The 21,055-nt window shown below is 37.2% G+C and overlaps 1 protein-coding gene across 4 annotated transcripts in view; it reads left to right on the top strand.

Moving 5' to 3' along the window:
- Positions 1-1,287: 1,287 nt before the first annotated feature.
- The window catches only part of LOC107850743 (5'-3' exoribonuclease 3), a 26,539-nt gene continuing 6,771 nt past the window's right edge, over positions 1,288-21,055 (top strand). For 2 of the 4 annotated variants that reach the window (XM_016695478.2, XM_016695480.2), the window contains exons 1-14: positions 1,288-1,659; positions 8,746-8,848; positions 9,229-9,305; positions 9,381-9,572; positions 9,721-9,840; positions 9,954-10,016; positions 12,980-13,129; positions 13,243-13,407; positions 16,031-16,108; positions 16,233-16,319; positions 16,936-17,319; positions 18,020-18,115; positions 19,499-19,594; positions 20,831-20,901. In XM_016695478.2, coding sequence (XP_016550964.2) covers positions 1,456-1,659; positions 8,746-8,848; positions 9,229-9,305; positions 9,381-9,572; positions 9,721-9,840; positions 9,954-10,016; positions 12,980-13,129; positions 13,243-13,407; positions 16,031-16,108; positions 16,233-16,319; positions 16,936-17,319; positions 18,020-18,115; positions 19,499-19,594; positions 20,831-20,901 — 1,886 coding nt within the window. In that variant the 5' untranslated portion in view covers positions 1,288-1,455. Of the gene's footprint in view, positions 1,660-8,745; positions 8,861-9,228; positions 9,306-9,380; positions 9,573-9,720; positions 9,841-9,953; positions 10,017-12,979; positions 13,130-13,242; positions 13,408-16,030; positions 16,109-16,232; positions 16,320-16,935; positions 17,320-18,019; positions 18,116-19,498; positions 19,595-20,830; positions 20,902-21,055 lie in introns of those variants that run through there. The other 2 variants (XM_016695481.2, XM_016695482.2) reach the window with 2 other exon arrangements.

Raw genomic sequence — 21,055 nt, forward strand, 5'->3', positions numbered from 1 at the left:
ACGCACCATGCAGACACATAATCTCACGAATGAAGATATGGACTAACCTCTCAGCACTGAATGAAACCTGAACCGAAATAAAATGAGATGACTTGGTCAATCGATCCACGATGACCTAAACACTGCCAGAACTATGAGATATACAAGGAAAACCAGTCACAATGTCTATAGTGATCCGTTCCCACTTTCACTTGGAAATGGGTAACCTCTGAAGAAAACCAGGTCTCATATACTCGAACATCACCTGCTGGCAATAAAGACAACGAGCTATAAAATCTGCTATATCTAGCCTCATACCACCCCACCAGTATTGTTGTCTCAAATCACGATAGATCTTTGTTACATCTGGATGGATAAAATATCTGGAACAATGGGCATCCTCTACTCTCGGCACACAACCTAATGTTATTAGCTTGCAAACATGCACAATGGCGCGATCACTATTAGGACTAAGGGCTCGTTTGGTATGAAGAATAAGAAATAACTAATTTCAGTTTAATTTAAATAACTTTATCCCATGTTAGCTTGCATAAAATCGCTAGATGACTTATTTCAAAATTGTAGAATTATTTTTAGTCAACATTACAGATAAATAACTAATTTTGGGAATAACTTGTTCCTAACCAAAACGAGCCTTAAACTGATTAATGAATTTATTTATTGGGCAAACAACATAAATACCGATAGTTTGAAGCTTAATTACAAAAAAATTTGATATTTTGCATAATTATCGAAATTCAGATTTTGGATTTGTTGAGATACATATTTAGTTGTTGATACATCTAACGAAGATATATTTTTCCTTTATAAAGATACATAAATTAACTCCTAATATATATGTATTTTTTATTTTGAATATGTCGAGATGCATAATATGTTCAAAGAAGATACATTTTTTCTTTATAAAAATACATAATTAGTTTTTGATATATTTTTTTTGATTTTGAATCTATCGAAATACATAATACATCCAACGAAGATACATATTTTCTTTTGTAAAGATATACTCATATAATTTTTTTGATTTTGAATCTGTCGAGATACATAATACATCTTACGAAGATACACAATTAGTTGAGATTTGTATAATTGTTTTATAAGAGTAAGAATTTATATAAATATGGTAAATTAAGGTGTATGTTTATGATATTTTGACTTTATTTATTCATGGGTAAAAAAGAAAAAGAAAAAACACAAAATTAAATGTATCTTTTTTTTTAGATCTTCAATCGTGCTCTTTCACAAAGATATTTTCACCCAGCCGCCGTTCTACATAAACAAAAAAGGACATTTTCGTCCTTTCACATTCATTCTATGCCCTAACCACTTTTCCTCCTCCAGCTGAAAAAAAAAATCCAAGCCCGCCATTCTTCATTCTTCACATACACATTCCTTCCTTCCTTAAATCTCTGTTACACAGTAACCAAACCATATTTTCACTTATCGCTATTTACAATGGGAGTACCAGCATTTTACCGTTGGTTAGCGGAGAAATATCCAATGGTCATAGTTGATGTTATTGAAGAAGAAGCTGCTGTTATTGAAGGAATTAAAGTTCCTGTTGATAACAGTAAGCCTAATCCCAATAATATTGAATATGATAACTTGTATTTGGATATGAATGGTATTATTCATCCTTGTTTTCATCCCGAAGATCGAGTACGTATTCTAATACTATTCAATTTATAGTTACTTAAAAGTTGTGTGAAATTATTGCTTGCTAAGTAAAAAAAAGAGCTTCATGCATGAACTATTAGATGCACCAGTTTCCTACCTGTACTATCACCGACTATATATCAAAAGAAATTTCAGGTAGGAAAAAGTGAACAATTTTTAGTTGAGGCGTGTTTTTTGTTAAATAGTTGGTGATAGTTCTGATAGGAAACTCATGCACCTAATAGCTTAGGTATAAAACTAAAAAAGAAAAAGACGAGATACTTTTGGTGTGTGTATGCATTCAAATCATCTTCCTTTCAATTTTAGTTACTTATAGTTCTGGTAGATTATTGCTTGCTAAGTAAAAACACACCTAAAGTATGTCTATTCTACGAGTTTCATGCATTAACTATTAGGTGCACGAGTTTCCTACCTGAACTATTACCAACAATATCGATTTTTTGAGTTTCATGCCTGAACTATTAGGTGCACGAATTTCCTACCTGGACTATTACAAACTATTTATCAAAAGAAACACACATTAACTATTAATTGGTTGAGTTTCATACTTGAAATTTCTGGTAGGAAAAAGTGAACTTTTACTTCTGATAGATTATTGCTTGGTAAGTAAAAAAATACCTGAAGTATATCAATTTTTTGAGTTTCATACATGAACTATTAGGTGCGCGAGTTTCCAACCTGAATTGTCACTAACTATCTATCAAAACACACCTTAATTATTAATTGGTTGAGTTTCATACCCTAAATTCCAGGTAGGAAAAAGTGAAAAATTAATATATAGGAAAAGTGTGTCTGTGTTGTATTTTTGAATTTTTTAGTGATTCATATATAAATTGAGTATGAATTGTTTTGTGATTCATATATAAATCGGTAAAACTATGATCATACTCATCTTATTGTGTTTTTCTTGTCTTTTCTTTGATGTTAACATGCTGCAAGTCATGATTTTTTTTGGCACGGTGGGAAATTTAGCTACTCTCTAAACTTAAATAGACAGAGGTAAAAAATACTATGAAAATTTGTGGTCAACATTGTACCCCATAGTGGTTTGGAAGTGTCTTGGAGATATTGGAGTAGAATATAACTCGCCAAGCTAGTCAGTACTACACTAAGAAGTGGTAGGATTCCCGACGAATGTTGAAACAACAACAACATACCCGGAATATTCCCACCAAGTGGGGTCTGGGTAGGGTAAGTGTATGCAGTCCATTCCACTACCTATAGATAGACTGTTTTTGAAAGACCCCCGACTCAAGATAAAATAGTCTAGAAAGAAATAGTAAAGGAACAAGAAATAATAGGAATTACCACACCCAATAATAACATAAATAAGACTTACCAAGTAATACGACGAACGATAACACACTTTGAAACAATACTAGTAATATAGCTACTAGCACTTATACTAGCAATGAAGCACTCCTTCCTACTTCCGTTCTACCCTAATTCGCCTCCTCCACACCTTTCTATTTAGGGTTGTGCCCTCGGTAAGCTGAAGCTGCTCCATGTCATGTCTAATCACCTCTCTCTAATATTTTTTCAGTCTACCTTTTCCTCACCTTAAATCATCCCTAGCCAACCTCTCATACCTCCGCACTAAGGCATCCATGCCCTTTCTCATCGCATGTTCGAAGCATCTCAACCTCGCTTCCCTCATCTTGGTTTCCACCAAAGCCACCCCCACTTTATCTCGAATAACCTCATTTCTAATCCACCTTTCCCAGTACTCCCACACATCCACCGTAGCATTCTCATCTCCGCCACCTTTATCTTTTGAATGTGAGATTTTCTGACTGGCCAATACTTCGTCCCATACAACATAGCCGGTCTAACCACCACTCTGTAGACTTTGCCTTTGAGTTTAGGAGGCACCTTTTTGTCACACAAGATACCGGAGGCGAGCCTTTATTTCATTCGGCTTGCCCCAATCTGATCGTGACATCCTCGCCAATTTCTCCGTTCCCCTGAATCATAGAACCAAGATACTTGAAACTATCTCTCTTCTAGGTAGCCGAGTATGACGTTTTACAACCACATCAGTCTTATGCGACACCTCGCTGAACTTACACTCCAAATACTCCATCTTGGACCTAATCAACCTAAACCCTTTGACGCTAGGGTTTGCCTCCCAATCTCCAACTTAGCATGAACTCCGCCACAGGTCTCATCAATCAAGATATAAGACTACATCATCCACAAATAACACACACCAAGGCACCTCACTTTGAATTTTGCAACTTCAAAACATCCATTACCAAGACAAATAAAAACAGGCTAAGAGTCGATCCTTGGTGTAACCCCATCAAGACAGGAAAGTTCTCTAAGTCCCCTCCCACTGTCCTAACACGAGTCTTGGCTCCGTAATACATATCCTTAATCGCCCTAGCATACACCACAGGTACCCCTCTAGCCTCCAAGCACCTCCATAAAACCTCCTTGGGGCTTTATCATTAGCCTTTTCTAAGTCGATGAACACCATGTGCAAGTCCTTCCTCTCACGATACTGCTACACCAGTCTCCTTACGAGATGGATGGCTTCAGTAGTCGAACAAAAATAGTGTCATACTTCTTAACCTCAACTCTACCACCCTATCCCAAACCTTTATAGTGTGGCTCAACAACTTGATACCTCTATAGTTTATAATAACATAGGAATATCTGAAGTTATACAAACTGTCACATCACTTAACTTATGAGTCCTGCAATGGAACTCTGAGAAAGAGTCGTAGAACGCAGCTTTACGAATACAACAAGAGTGATTTATGTTTGGTAGATCTACGAGGGAGGTGGCATTCTTGCTAAGAAGATAATGGAAGTTTATTGCGTAAGGAAGAAGATCTATATATGGTGTTCATTGACCTAACGAAAACATATGATAATGGCATCACACTAGGTCCTTTGGTGAGTAATGAAGGAGAAGTATTAATATTGAATGTATAAATGCCATAGAGGACATGCATGAAGGAGCTGCTACTAGCATATGAAAGGTAGTAGGACTGTTGGAGATACAAATGAGTTACCCATAACAATGGATCTACACCATGTATAGACATAGCGGCCCTACTTGTTTACCCTAGTTATGGATGAGTTAACCAACACAATACAAGATGAGGTCCCATGGTGTATATTATTTGCTGATTGTATTATGTTAATTGGCGAAACCAGTGAAGATGTCAACTATGCTCTTGAGCTATGGATAAACATGTTGGAGAGAAAGAGTTTTAGGATATGTAGAAGTAAGACTGAATACATATATGCAAGTTTAGTTAGCATGTAAAGTGAAGTTAAGGAGAGACTAAAGAAACTACACTGCCAAATTACTAACAATTTAGATATCTAAGCTCTTCGTTTCAATAGAATAAGATGATAGATGAAAAATATTTTTATATAATTAAATCAGATTATTGAGGACTTGAAGTTGAGAAATGTTTTTGAGTATCACGTCATAGAAGGATGCCGACTAAAGTGAAATGTAAGTTCTTCAAAACAATTATTATAAGTCTTACAATATTATCTGGTAGTGAATGTTGGAAATGAGTATTGTAGAGATGTGGATGATAGAATACATGTATGATCAATGGTCATACAAGATTAGATAAGACTAAATACGACCACATTCGCCGAAAGGAGCGAGTAAAGTGCATTAAGGATAAAATGAGAGAAAGTCGCATAAGATGGCTTGGGCATGCCTTGAGGCTTGACCTACAAATGCATTGATCTACCCATGTGAAGCCATTGTGAGTGAAGGTGTTAAAAGGGTTCGAGTTAGACCTAAAATCACATTAGAGGAAGTTGTCTTGAAAGATCTACCATTTTTTGGGATCAATGCGAATTTAACTAAAAATAGAGCACAATAGAAGAAAAAGATACATACATGTGGTATTTACTAGTTGGGAATAGGATTTATTCTTGTTAGAGAACTTCTATTTTATTACTATGTTTTTGTAATATTATTACTATTATTTATATATATTTAACTTATTTTCACTTTTATTTTATATAGTATGCCGATAACATGAACTGAGCTTAAATGGATAAGTAACGATTCATATACCCGAACCAAACTTGTTTAGGACAAAGGCGTGGTAGTTGTTGCAAGTCATGAATCTCTAGTAACATCCAAGGGTGCGGCCTAATGGTCAATTAAGTTTAGTTAGAACCATGAGGTCATAGCTCAATTTCCAGCCGAAACAAAAAACACTAGGTGATTTCCTTCTATTTGTCCAAGCCTTGGTGGACATAGAACCTCGTGGAATTAGTCGATATGTGGTACGAGCCAAATGGCCTTCGTAGCTTTTGATGACATCATTCGAGGCCAATACATGAGGACTCGAGCTTTGGTCACATTGAGGGTACAAGGGCATGTATGGAGGACTTATTTTGAGCTTTCAATAAAGCAATTCCATGTTTGGAGGATTGCTTGGGATTCCACTTTTTGAAGTATAAAGAAGGGGCGGCCTTGGAGAGTTAGAAGAGGCGCCTATGGAATGTAAATATTCATTAATGACATTTTAGTAATTTCACCCGTTTATGTAATAGTATAAATAGCCATTAGTTTGGTCATTTTCTCTTAGTTTTTGATGATATTTTGACAAGAAACATTCCATTGGGAGGGATTTTTAGTGTAGGGCTTGGAAAAGCCAATTAGTGTAGGGCTTGGAAAAGCCGGTGTTGTTCCTTGCTTAGGAATGATGGAGTTCGCCGAGGGTGAGAACGAGAATCGAATCGATTGAATCACAAAGATCTATTCACTTATATATAGAGAAGAAGAGGAGTAGAATCAGTCCAAAGTCCTACTTCAACGTGATAAATGGTAATAATAATTAGGTTAGGTGGCTGATCAAAAATCAAGAACATGCCTAGAAGAAAATAAAAGAAGGTGGATGTGGTGAGGGAAGAGAGGGTTTGTATTACATGTGATGACTGAAGGGATGGTCTTGTTTTTTCCTTTTCTATTTTTTGGACAACTTTGTATATGAGAATTGGGGAAAGCAAAGGAAATACTAGTATATAGTACTCCATAGGTAATGGCTTAATCTATAGATAGAAAGCACTATGATGGGAAACTACCACGTTAGGTTTGGAGAGAGACGGGACCGGTTATATAATAGGGGAAGCAGATGCAAGCTTTTTCTTTCAATAACCGGCCAAATGACTACAGGATCATCGGTCTACTCTACCTCAATTCACCATTTCGAACCTTATACAGAAGATTTTTCCGTACCAGCTCCTTCTACCTATACCGCAGTTGAAGCACCTAAAGGAGAATTTGGTGTCTTTCTGGTCAGTAATGGAAGCAATCGTCCCTACCGTCGTAAAATAAGAGCACCTGGCCTTGCCCATTAGGACTCGATTCTATGTCCAAACATCACATGCCAGCAGATGTGGTCACCATCATAGGTACTCAAGATATTGTAAAGCGGATCTAATCCCCTTTGCGGTCACCGTAAGGGCTTGGTGTTTGGATTTACATGTTTTAGGGGTCTTTGGGTTTGATACACCCTTAGATTCTTATTTCTTTGTGGATTCTTATGTCAAGTCATCTATCTTTACTTTTCTTGTTATATTGAATTTCGGTTTTGTCTTAGTTTGCTTGCTTGTGTTTTACTTCCATTCGTTAGTCTTCTTCTCATCTAGGTCGTTCTTGTATCAAGATGCGTGCAAGCTGACTTAGATACCACAGTTGTAAAAATATTCATGAATCATTGGCTTTTCTATTCTATATTATTGCTGAACCCTGAGGCTGACATAGTTAAGTAGTTTACGCATCCAAGGGCCTAGTGGTCAATGAAGTGGGTTGAGAACCATAAGGTCGCAGGTTCAAATCTTGGCAGAGACAAAAATACTAAGTAATTTCTTTCCATCTGTCCTATCCTGGTGGACAGAGTTCAGAGTTATCTGGGACATGTTGCCGGTGGCAGGTATCCCTCGGATTAGTCAAGGTGAGCGAAAGCTGGCCTGGACATCACGGTTTTCAAAAGAAAAAGAATAGATAAGTAGTTTACTGCTGGTACTTTTGTAACGTTTTAAGTCATCACAGGTGATGCATGCCTTTTCATCTGCTTGTGGCATGCGTCATTTTTTTTATCACTGTTGACAACTCTATAGAACATGAGCAATTTATGGTCAAGTTGTAAGAAAAAAGCAGGCAGTATAGAGATTTATTATTAAGTGACAGTAAAATCTTGCTTAGCTTAGTGCTGATTATATACTTTGTCATTATGATATCTGTCAACCCTTTTGGTGGTTCTCTCTGGGTTTGTTACAAATTCTGTGTGAGAGCCCCTTATTGTTCTGTCAGATACTTCGAGTTAAATAAGATACTGATCTTGGGTAATGAGAAGTTTGATTTTCTAGAATCAGTTTGGTTTTGCAAGTGACGTGCTTATGTATTGGTCAAATATTTCCATATCACGATATTTATGAGGAAAGGCATCCTTACATTTCCACGTCTTATATGTTAAATGTCAATGTCACTCAAACTTAGTATTTTTGGACTACAACCCATAGGGAGAGAAGAAGTTGATCTAGCTAGAGGATGCCACAAACACAACCTTGTGGACCTTCTGCCTTCAAAGGATAATATAATTTTGGATAAATAATGTTTAAAAAGAAGATAAATGACATAGAAAATGAGTTATCAATGCATGTCTTAGTTTTCTAATGCATTAATGTCACATGTGATAATTTCTTTTGGTGGAAGTTTGTCCTTTTACCTATTTATAGTTGTATAAAGAAAAAAACTATATGCTTATTTGGTTAAGATTACTGTATTCCACTTCATTTCGTTACCTATATTTAGGTTCCTTGAGTGGTTATTTTTTTCTTTCGTCTTCCCACGGATCCTTTTTTGAGCTGCAGGAATCTTTCCTGAGTTGTTTCTTTTCTGCTATATTGAGAATGGGAAAGTCAAGATTAATAGTTGGAACATTATACTCTTTTGTTGATGACCTATGTTTCTATTGGATACATGTTTGAACGATTCTACTTTCATGGTATATATTTGTTAGATATCTCAGCTATTTATGCTATTCTCTATAATATAACATCCGATGCTCTCTAATGCAGCCTTCTCCAACCACATTCGATGAGGTTTTCCAGTGCATGTTTGACTACATAGACAGGCTTTTCTCAATGGTGCGTCCTCGAAAGCTGCTATATATGGCCATTGGTGGGTGACAAGGTCAAATTGTCTTTCAATTAATGTATAGATTCTACATTTCAAAGAAAATGAGAGTATGGGTCAGATGTATCTGGGAAAGGGGTGATTGTTATTGCTTGGGAACTCAAAGAAAAATTTGGATTCATCTTGTCAAGTGCAAAATGGGAAAAATCGGAATTATAAAGAAGGGGACTAAAACTGCATTTTACTTCCCTCCCCAATAAATAAAATCCTTAGAAATTCAAGTTATATTTAATATTTAATGTTTCCTTGATCCTCCTGTATTTTCTTATATGGATCTTTTCTGATCTTTTGATTCTCCATTGAACAATTTCCTGTACAAAACAAATTATATTTCTCACTAATTACTGACTGGATGTATTTGATAGATGGTGTTGCACCAAGGGCAAAAATGAACCAGCAAAGATCTAGACGTTTTAGAGCAGCAAAAGATGCAGCAGATGCGGTACATGCCCTTTATATTCTTTAATGGTGAGTAGAATTTATGCTCAAGTTTTATCTCATGGAATCCATTTTTTAGGCAGCCGAGGAGGAAAAGTTGCGTGAGGAATTTGAGAGGGAGGGTAGGAAGCTTCCTCCTAAACAGGTTTCCCAAGTTTTTGATTCAAATGTTATTACTCCCGGAACACAATTCATGGCTACATTGTCGGTCTCTCTTCAATACTATATTCATCTTAGAATAAACCATGATCCAGGATGGAAAAAAATTAAGGTACTGTTCCTGTAAAGTTCTTGCTCTTTCAATTTAAGATTATTTGGTTTTGGTTTTGTTGTTTGGTGCAGTCGCTTTCTTTTCTGCACCTCTATAAGATACAAAAAAAATTTTGTGTGCTTATTTATGATTCAACTATCGTTTGAAGGTTGTACTTTCTGATGCAAATGTCCCGGGTGAAGGTGAGCATAAAATCATGTCCTATATCCGCCAGCAAAGGAATCTTACTGGTCATGATCCAAATATGCGTCACTGTCTTTATGGTTTGGTAAGTCTTGTCCTTTGAATTACGTGCAAATCTTTGGATGGGAATCTTCTTCCTGCTTTTTCATGAATGTTCTACCGGATTACTTACAATTATGTTCTTTGGTGCTACCACAGGATGCAGATCTAATTATGTTGGGTTTGGCTACACATGAAGTTCACTTCTCCATACTCAGAGAGGTTAGTGCTAAACTTCATTATATGGACAGACATTTCTCATTACCCATGCTAATACGTCGGTTCTAAATTTGCAAATGAAATGATAACATCAGTATAACAACATAACATACTCAGTGAAATCCCACAAGTGGTGTGCATAGACCTTACCTTACCTCAGAGAGGCGTAGATGTTATTTCCTAAAAACTCTCGGCTCAGGAAACACGTATCAAAAAATATACAGAAAAAAGGAAGGCAAAACAAATACTAGAGGGAAGCATTACATAGCATTCACGAAAAGGAGCTGTAACAATGACAAGGGGGGTATGGGAAGGGTAGAGTGTGCGTAGACCTTACCCTTATCTCATAGAGGCGTAGATGTTTCCTAAAGACTCTCGGCTCGGGTAACACATATCAAAGAATATACAGAAGAAAGGAAGGCAAAACAAATACTGGAGGGAAGCATTACATAACATTCATGAAAGGAACAGTAACAACGACAAATAATGGGATAATCTATGCAACAACAACATACCCAGTGTATTCCCATAAAGTGGGGTCTGGGAAGGGTAAAGTGTACACAGTCCATATCACTACCTCAGATGAAGTAGAAAGGTTGTTTTTGATAGACTCCTGACTCAGGACAGATAACAGTATAACAAACAAAAAACATAAAAGCACACAATAAAATGGGATAACACGGCGTTAGATAGTAAAGGAAACAAGACACCTACAAGTTAACACGGTAAATCTATGCGAAATCATAGACACCACCAAAACACCACGAACAAGAAACTATAGGCACATTTACAAACAAAGCACTCTTCCCTACTACTATGGACGAACTCTTACCCACTAACCCTCTAGCCTAATCCACGTCCTCCACACCTTCCTATCAAGGGTTATGTCCTCCTTAAGCTATAACTTCCATATCATGTCTAATCACCTCCCTTCAATAGTTCTTTGGCCTACCTCTATATTGCTTAAAATCATCCACAACCAGCCTCTCACACCTCCGTACTGGAGCATCCATGCACCTCCTCATCACATGTCTGAACCATCACAACCTCATTTCTCGCATCTTTTCCTCCACCGAAGCCACTCTCACCTTCTCCCAAGTAATCTCATTTCTAATTCCATCACTTCTGGTAAGACCACATATCCATCGCAACATCCTCATTCCCGCCACCTTCAACTTTGGGACGTGGGAGTTCTTAATTGGCGAACACTCCGCTCCATACAACATAGCCAGTTAGACAGCTACTTTGTAGAACTTATCGTTAAGCTTAGGAGGCACCTTCTTATCACACAAGACTCCCGAAGCGAGCCTCCATTTCAACCACCCTGCCCCAACATGGTGCGTAACATCCTCGTCAATCTCACTATTCCCTGAATCATAGACCCAAGGTACTTGAAACTCTCCCTCTTTTGAATGGCCTGAGAATCCAGCTTCATTACCACGTCAGTCTCATGCGACTAATGATTGAACTTACATTCCAAGCACTCCGTCTTGGTCCTGCTTAACCTAAATTCTTTAGGCTCAAGGGTCTGTCTCCAAACCTCCAACTTATAATTAAATCCTCTCGAGTCTCGTCAATAAGTACAACATCATCAACAAATAACATAAACCAAGGCATCTCCTCTTGAATATGCTGCGTCAAAACATCCGTCACCAAGGCAAATAAAAACAAGCTAAGAGTCGATCCCTGGTGCAACCCTGTCAAAACAGGGAAGTGCTCCGAATCTCCTTCTACCGTCCTCACACGAGTCTTCGCATCGTCGTACGTGTCCTGAATTGACCTAGTGTATGCCACGGGTACCCCTCTAGCCTCCAAGCACCTCCATAGAATCTCCCTTCGGACCGTCATACACCTTCTCAAGGTCAATGAACACCTTGTGCAAGCCCTTCTTCCTCTCCCTAAGCTGCGATAACCTAAGCATGAGAAACAATTGGTAGTTGCAGAAATCACAATACAAGAAAGTACGTGGGTATTGCTAATACTACTGGTATTTAAGGAGAAACAGGTAAGGGACACCAAACTACCACCAATCCCATCCCGCATGAAAGTGAGACAATGCTCAACAACCTATTAGCTTTTCTACTTTAATCTGTGACCTCCATATCCTCCTATCTATATAACGGCCTCGGCAAGCTGTAGATGTGTCATATCCTGTCTAATCACCTCTCCTCAATACTTCTTCAGTCTACCTCTATGTCTCCTTATATCCACCGGTGACGACATCTCACACCTCCTCTCTGGGGCCTCTACGCCTCTCCTCTTTACCTGTCCGAACCATCTCAGTTTTGCTTCCCTCATCTTGGCCTCCACAGAGGCCACTCCTACCTTGTCTCAGATATCCTCATTCTTAATTTTGTCACTCCTAGTAAACCCACATATCCATCATAACATACATTGATGTAGTTAAAACTTATATCTGTTTGCTATTTTGAAGTGATAATCATTTTTTTTAATTTTCTGATTCCGCAGGTATTACTTCTTTATTTCAACCAATATTGTTTTTCCTTTCAAATAATTTGGTGCACATGTTGTATGCTTTTTAATCTATTGTCATCATTGGACATTGTTTTTATGACTAATATTTATGTATGTAGTCTGTATTTTTTTCATAATAAAATTGGTTTTCATATAAAACTAGATGAAGTCTTCCTACCTTAATCATTTAATTCATTCATGTCAAAAAATCAGTAATTTGGATAATAATCTTTACTTGGAATCAGCTTGAGCAAGGTCAAAGATTACAATTTAATTAAATTCAAAGGCAACTCAAACTTGTAATGAAATAGTTTGGAAAAGTAGGACATACTAGTCTCAAAAAATTTCATTAGGACTTAATAAGTGTGTCAAACAATAGGAGTGATTAGGTACTTTAACCTTAAATATTTTGTAGTGATGGTGCTTAATTGCATTATTTTGAATATACTTCTATGCTGATTCTTGTTGAATTCTTCTATGTCTACCTTTAGGTTGTATTTACTCCAGGCCAGCAGGACAAATGTTTCCTTTGTGGTCAAATGGGTCATTTAGCTGCAAATTGCGAAGGAAAGGCAAAGCGAAAAGCAGGGGAGTTCGATGAGAAAGGAGATGCCGAGGTTGTGGCAAAGAAACCATTCCAGGTAACGTTTGAGATTTTTTTTTTAAAGTCTTATCAAAAATATTATGTCCCGACTGCTTGTGGTTTTCCAATGTAAGTTTTCAAAATTTTGCTTCCTCTATTTGTGCATTTCAGTTCCTCAACATTTGGACTCTGCGGGAGTATCTGGAATATGATTTGAGAATTCCCAATCCTCCCTTTGTGATTGATTTGGAGCGTATTGTCGATGACTTCATATTTATGTGCTTCTTCGTTGGCAATGATTTTCTACCACATATGCCCACACTTGAGATTCGCGAGGTTTGTTTTCAATGAGAATTGGTTTATGTATTTGTTATGACTGGTGCCCAAACTTGAGATTCGCGAGGTGTATTTTCAATGAGAATTGGTTTATGTCTTTGTTATGACTTGCATTTTCTCCTAACTGAACTTCTCTACTAGTTTTGTATTAAAAAATGTTATAGTACTGTTACTTGACATGCTTTGACGGTTTTCACGATATTTAAGGATTAATATTTCCTTGACCTTGAGAAGTTTGTCTCTTAAGCTGTTGCCTGCCTTTTGTAGCCAATAATGAATTTTAAATGTGAAAAACTAAATTTGGGGGAAAGACAAGGGCTGATCATATATGAGTGAAAAAGTGCGGAACATTTTGTGAGGAAAAGGAAGAGATTCTGCAAAATGTATAGCATCCCTGAAGAATATACTGCCATAGTGCTCATATATCTAACCTTGAAGGTGAAAAAATGAAAACAGTAGGAAGTTTGCTGTGCAGTGACATTAAAATTTATCTGATTATCAGAGGAAGTTGTGTTAACTTTTTCAGTATCATGAAAAGCAAGCTGAGAGCACTGCTTGTGTTAAATGGTGTTGCATGCATATAGAGTGGGAAAATAATGGTGGTGCTTTTGCACACTCCATCTAGTGAGGCTGTGTTGGATTGAGAAACATTACAATCGAGTGGTATTATATGGAGTTTCCAATTTTGCTAATGGCAAAGGTACATTATCCCCATGACAAGGTTTTGGGGGTGCAATGTTTGGTTATGATAGACGACCTGTCAATTATGTGTTTCCTTCTTTCAAGGATGAAACTTAATTCCATAGGATTATGGCTTTTGGAGATTCGCCTCTAAAGAAGGATTGCACATGGTCATAGCAAGCAAAATACGGTTTGAGGAAGTAAGTAGGTGTTTCCAAGGCAATTGTTATTACTCATTAGCCTCCAACAGTTTACAGTAGTAGTTGGTACAGTAGTAGTTAGTTGCAGTAGACTAGTAATTATTTGTAGTATTTCAGTAGTTATATCTTTGCAGTTTCTCAGTCAGTAGTAGTTATCTCTTTATAGCAGTTTGCAGTTTCTCATTCCAGTAATGTTAGGAAGTCATGTCCTAGTTTCTAGGGGTAGTTATCTTATCAGAATGTATTAAAAATCCAGGTTTATTCCATGAAAGATAAGCAGAAAATATTCCAGTTTTTCAGTACTTCAACTTGAGAGATTGCAGGTTCTCTCTTAACGAACCAACATCATAGGTCGTAGAATGGAAACATCAGATTTCACTGTGCCGCGTCCCATAATTAGATCCATGTCAGGGGACCATAACAGCAATCTCCTCATTGTTTGGTGTTTAGCTTATGACAAAATTTTCAAACACTATCTTGAAGGTGGACAATGGAAGAAACAACATATACTGGATGGGTTGGTGGATGCCCTCGCTGGAGGGTTCATACAGACGTTTGATAGTTGGTTTTATAATCTGGGATAAGCAACTGAACATGATACTGTTTATACCGATTAGGATTATGTGTGGGATTTGAGAGTTCAGAGAATTGCAATGGTTCAGTGATGGAAAGATTCAGTTTGCTGTTACCCAATGTTCAATGGGGACTGGATTTCGCGAAACAAGCCTGATGTTCTAGTATGAGATGAAAGTGTCAAATAGGAACTTGCTTGGTCAAGTCATTCGACAGAGCAATGATAAACGGATGCTCCTTGTGTAAAAAAGGGCAGCCCGGTGCACTAAAGTTACCGCTATGCGCGGTGTCCAGGGAAGGGCCTCACCACAAGGGTGTATCGTACGCAACCTTGCCTTGCATTTCTGCCAGAGTCTGTTTCCAAGGCTTGAACCCGTGACCTCCTGGTCACATGGCAGCAACTTTACCGGTTACTCCAAGGATGCTCCTTGTGTAATGGGGACGACCCGGTTCATACCTACTCCGTAGGTGTCGGGGAGGGGGGGACCACTCCGGGCCTGACCTACGCGCCCTCACCCCAGCTTCGCTGGAGGGGCGTTTCGAACCCCCGACCCTGGCACACCACGGTAAGCAAGCTTACCGCTGAGCCAAGGCCATCTCCTTGTGTAATAATGTGTAAAATCAAATGACCCACAAGATTAATATTCATCACCTGGACAGTGACATAGGAAGCTATCCTCATTCAAGACTATTTATAGATAAAAGGGCTTAAAATATTAATATGATTATGTTATTTCTAAAGACCAGAATGAGCTGGTCAATCATCTGTTGTTACGCTGCAAGGTGGTTACTGAAATATAGAGGTGTTCCTGCCGTTGTATTGGATGAATCCAATGATCCTTAAATCAATGCTTTGATTTTTGATGTAAAGAGAAGTTCTGCTCCCTTTGTTTGTAATCCAATGTGAAGGGGTATGGAGTGCGCGTAGTGACCCTGTCTTTTGATGAAATATGACATGCTTTAAAACAGTTGGATCGTTGAGTTGTTTAGTCTTCTTGAAGATTGATCTCCGGATAATGTGTTTTTGGTATATAATTATTATGTTTATGAATGGATAAGTTTTTTCTTTTTCGCTGTAAGAAACCCCAAAATATTTATCCAAGTTTGTTTGATAAATTTGTTGTAGGATAATCATTAATCATCAAGATCTTTGTCCTTTATCTTATCAGGGTGCGATAAACTTGCTGATGGCTGTTTATAAGAAGGAGTTTAGGTCTTTGGGAGGGTATCTGACTGATGCAAGCAAGGTAGTTGGTTACCCCTTTGACAGCGGCCCTTTAATCTGTGTATTTTCCTGTATAACCTTTTTACCTATTTATTCTCGAAATTTGTTGTTAACCTTTTAATTTGCCTCTTTTACTCCTTTTTCAGCCAAACCTTGGCAGGGTAGAATCTTTTATTCAGGCGGTAGGATCATATGAAGATAAGATATTCCAAAAGAGATCTCAAATGCATCAGGTCTGAACTTGTCTGATCATTTACTGCTTTTCACCTTCCTTTTGAAAAAAAAAAAGGAAATTGTGGCCTTACTGAATACTCTTTTTGGTTTCAAGTGACTTTTTTTTTTTCTGGTAATAAAGATGACTAGCATCTTAAACATAGAAGGTTTTTATGAATGCCCTGTCCATCACAAATGAAGAAGGAAAGGATAGTGCTATTGATTTTTTTGTCCTCTTTTTGGGGTAGAAATTCAGGCACTAGTTTTAGCGGCAATAATTAACTTTCAATTGTATATCCACTAAATAGAGATTATAAAATCTGTTTACATTTACTCATATTACTTGATTTTATTGCATATCAATGATCTAACATTTACTCTGCAATTAACCATTCTATTTTAATTCATATTTTTTTGAACTGGGAATTATTTCATTGGTTCATTCTTCTTTTTTTTTAAAATTTTTTTTATTGGTTCATTCTTCTTTTGGGATAAAGATCATTATTCATTCTTATTGCGCCTTTCTTTCATAAGGGGTAAAAGTGCCTCTTCTGTATCTAGGCTCAACACCATCTGTTGCTTGATCTCCTGCATGTAAAATGGATTTTTACTCAACTAACTTTGTGGTTTATTCAGAGACAATCTGAAAGAATTAGGCGTGAAAAGGCGCAGGCAAAAAGAGGAGACGACTTTGCACCTCAAGCTGAACCTGAATCTCTGGTTCCAGTTGCTCGATTCCATGGTTCTCGTCTTGCTTCAGGTCCTTCACCTTCCCCCTATGAACAGGGAGGAACATCAAAATCTTGTAGACCTGATCAGCTTGGGCAGACCACCTCTAGTCTTTCCGTCTTCGACATTAAGAATGAACAGTCTGAAACGTCTGATGATAAAAAGACTGCCAGTGCCCGAAGAAACAAAAGGAAAAGGGCTAACCTCCGTGCCAAAAAACTATTACGTTTGAGCTCCGAGGCCACAATAGGAGCTGCTATTGTAGAAGCAGAGAATGACCTTGAAATTGAAGTATGTTTTCTTGCTTTAGCAGAGGCGTTTTTTATGTATTCTGACTCCAGCCATGACTTTCTGAAATTCTCTCCAACTTTTTCTATCTTTAGAAGTAGGGCGAGAGAAAGTCAATATGATATTCGCATTGTTTTTTCCAATGAAACGTTGCACGTCTCTTCTTTCTCATTCGGAAGGGTCAGTCCCACACCCTGACTTCAATGATGGGAACAACCTCTGCACTCTGGCGGTTCACTGAACAACAGTTCTCCGCCTTACTATATTTAGAATATTGGTCGATCCTTCGGGAGTTACATTCGTGACTTACTGTAATGTTATGTTCACGCGGTGATAATCTATCTTTCCAAGAGTACTACCTTGTACGTAGTCTATGTCTGGGGAGCATGGAGATAGACACAGGCGGTTGGGGGGTCCCCCACTTCTATTCCCTTAGAGCTAAGATGTATCTTCTGATATTATATTGTCTAGGTTTGCTTATAGGACTTGATAGTTTTCTTTTCACTTACAACAAGAATTGAAAAGCCATTATTTAGCTTTGAATATCACTTAGGGCTAAGTTATATCGCATGAAATAAAAATGTCTAGGTTTGCTTATAGGAGTTGGTAGTTTTCCTTTCACTTTTTTATTGACAGGTACAACATGTATTGCTTATTACTATTGTAAACAAAATATCTTTTAATCTTTTTCTATGCCATTCAGGTTTCTGAGAACAAGGAAGAATTGAAAACAAAGCTAAACAAGTTGCTTCGAGAGAAGAACGATAGTTTTAACTCAGAGAATCCTGAAGAAGACAAGGTACGAAAATAAACATCTCCCGTCTCTCCTTGGAAGTTGTGGGTTTGATTATCTCAGAAAATAATGTAGCATTTAAGATCATCATAGATTAATCTGATTGGTGAATTTGGATATCAGAGTCAAACTAGTGATTCTACTTGGGTTTAAGTTCAGGTCGCTAATATAGTTGAGATGAAATTAATCTGAGTGTTTGTTGGAAAGAGATTGAGCTGAATTGTATAGTGAGATTTTGGCTTTTGGAAAATGATACTTTGTTTGACTTAGCTGTTAAGCGAGAGTCAAAGGAAAAGAAGGCTTGAGCACAAATTTTTAATCCAATTTCATCTTTGTCAATAATTGACAAACTTCATCAAACCGTGGGCTGCTGCACTAGTTTATTCTAGTTTGGGACTGGGATTATATTAGGAGCATGCTCTATTATACGTATGTGTTAAAGCTTGTTAGTCCGGGTTTACCCGGTGAGACCTATCAGTCGATTGTCACTTTTATCCATCAAACTAGAAAAAACAAAAAAAGTGAGGCCAATAAGAGGAATTTCTGTTGAAGAATGCTAGTTGGCTGATTCTAAGCCAGAGTATAAAGTCAGAAAAAGACAAATTATCAGATCATGGATTCTCTCTGAAAATTGTTACGGAAGTTGATCCGCTGATAGAAAAGGGGTTAAAAACACTGTATCAGTAGTATGAGGCATGTGCCAAATCTGCTTAAGTGATCTAGCTATTAGTATTTCCTGAAAGAAAGGTGAATGGAACTTTTGGCCTATCGACTTTACATGACTACCTTGAAGTCGGTGGAGCTTCTCTTAAAGACTGCTAGTTGACTGGTTAAAAGTCACCGTATGAAGTCTGAAAAAGACAAAAAATCGGATCATAGATCCCCCTAGAGCTTCCCCACTCAAACATAAAAGAGGCAATAGTGCCTCTGAATTGTTTAGGAAATTGATCCGCTGATGGGAAAAGGGTTAAAAACACCAAACTAGGAGTTTTAGATGGTGTGTTTACGCCAAATATGCTCGGGTAATCTAGCTATTAGTATTTCCTGAAAGCAAGATGAATTGCACTTTTGGCTTATCAAATTTGGATGAATTACTTGAAATCTCTGAGAAGGTGATGAATTTCTATGGTTCATGGAACTGTATGTGTCTACTTTGGCAAGACCTGAGATCGTTTTTGCAGATTGTCACCTTTTCATTTAGGTTTTAAAATGTATTAGCCCCACTTCTAAGCAGCCGAGGGTGGATGTTGCTCTTTTTCTTTGAGATCTTTAGCAGCTTGTGCTATTTAACTTTTTAACTAATCGTCACAATCAGTTTATACTCCCTTTGGTAGCAGCTACTATTTACATGTTCATTCTGCATCTTTTTTATCCGGTTTGTTGTTGTAGGTCAAATTGGGAGCGCCAGGATGGAGAGAACGGTATTATGATGAAAAATTTTCTGCAAAAACACCTGAGGAAATGGAAGCAGTACGAAAAGACGTTGTAAGTTATATAATCTTCCATAGTTTCTTACTGGTTAAATATTTAGTTGAGGTTGTTGGAAATTTAGAATTTTTTTATCTTTTCATTAATAATTCTTGATGATTCTGGTACATTACCGTTTTTTTTTTTTTTTGCTATTTTTACTCTCTTATACATTTGAGAATGTTTTTTCCACACCTTATTTATTTGGGAATATTTTCCGATTGTGTTTTAGTAATGTTTTCTGAAAGTTCCTGTCCAGAGAACAAATTGTGTTTGGGTGACTGCTTTTTCAAAATTGTGTTTAGAAGTAGTTTTTAGATGGTTGCTAAAGCAAGAAACCCAAACAATAACTATTTAGCTAATAAAACAATCAGACTCCTCCCCCATAATATTAAATTTGTCTCCATTACATAGGTGTATTAATAGTTGTGCATTGGATTTACACAATAACTTTTTGCCCCAGCATTTTAAGGAACTTTTCTCAAAGAGAAATCAATACTAGATTTTACATTTTGAGAAAATGTGAGATGAGAGAAGTTACATAAATTTTTTGAATGCAACAATCGAGAGAGCGAAATGGTGTAAAAAATTAATAAGGATAAATTATAAAAGAAAGGTCAAAGTGATACATTTAAAATTGTGGTCTATTGAGGATGTAAGATTTGTTTGTTTTTCGTCTAATTCAAAAAAAAAAAAAAAAAGAGAAATTATGGAAAATTACTCCAAAGACAAAAAATTTTAAGATCTTTAAAATCATCTTTTATGTTACTGCTCTAAAATTTTTTTTTTCCAAATCGTACTTCAGAAATATAGATATCCTAGGCTCTGTTTAGGATTTAGATTCAGTTTTCTTCCTTTTTGATATGTTGTAAATATGGTTTCAGTACAACCCATGTACTGGTTTATTCAATATACACATATGTTACCTTCTCAAAAAAAAATTCATACTTCATAAATTTCTTCAAAATACATTACCGAAAAAATCGGAAACAACCTCTCTACCCTACAAAGGTAGGTGTATGGTCGACGTACACCCCACCCTTCCCAAACCCCACTTATGGGACCACACTCGATATGCTATTGTTGCTGTTGCATTACCAAAAGACTATCAAATGCACCTCCATAGCGTAGGAGATCTGAAATGACTACAAACTTCAGCCTTTTAGGCAACAACCGCAAAAGTGAGCCTTAGGAAGTTATATAACTCTTATTGAAACTCTGAACCTTACAACAAATCTGGTCTTTTGTGTGTAGGTGATGAAGTATGTAGAAGGGCTTTGCTGGGTTATGCATTATTATTATGAAGGGGTTTGTTCTTGGCAGTGGTAAATTCTCCCTTCTGATACAGGAGGGTTTTGTGCTTATATTTCTTTCTCACCCCCTTCAATGTGTGGTTATATTGCCCTTAGCATACACTATGCCTTGCATGCGAACAGTGTGACCCCCACATGATTGATGTACCTCACTATCAAGTTTTGC

Source organism: Capsicum annuum, chromosome 12 (genome assembly GCF_002878395.1).
Source record: "Capsicum annuum cultivar UCD-10X-F1 chromosome 12, UCD10Xv1.1, whole genome shotgun sequence".
Taxonomy (NCBI): domain Eukaryota; kingdom Viridiplantae; phylum Streptophyta; class Magnoliopsida; order Solanales; family Solanaceae; genus Capsicum; species Capsicum annuum.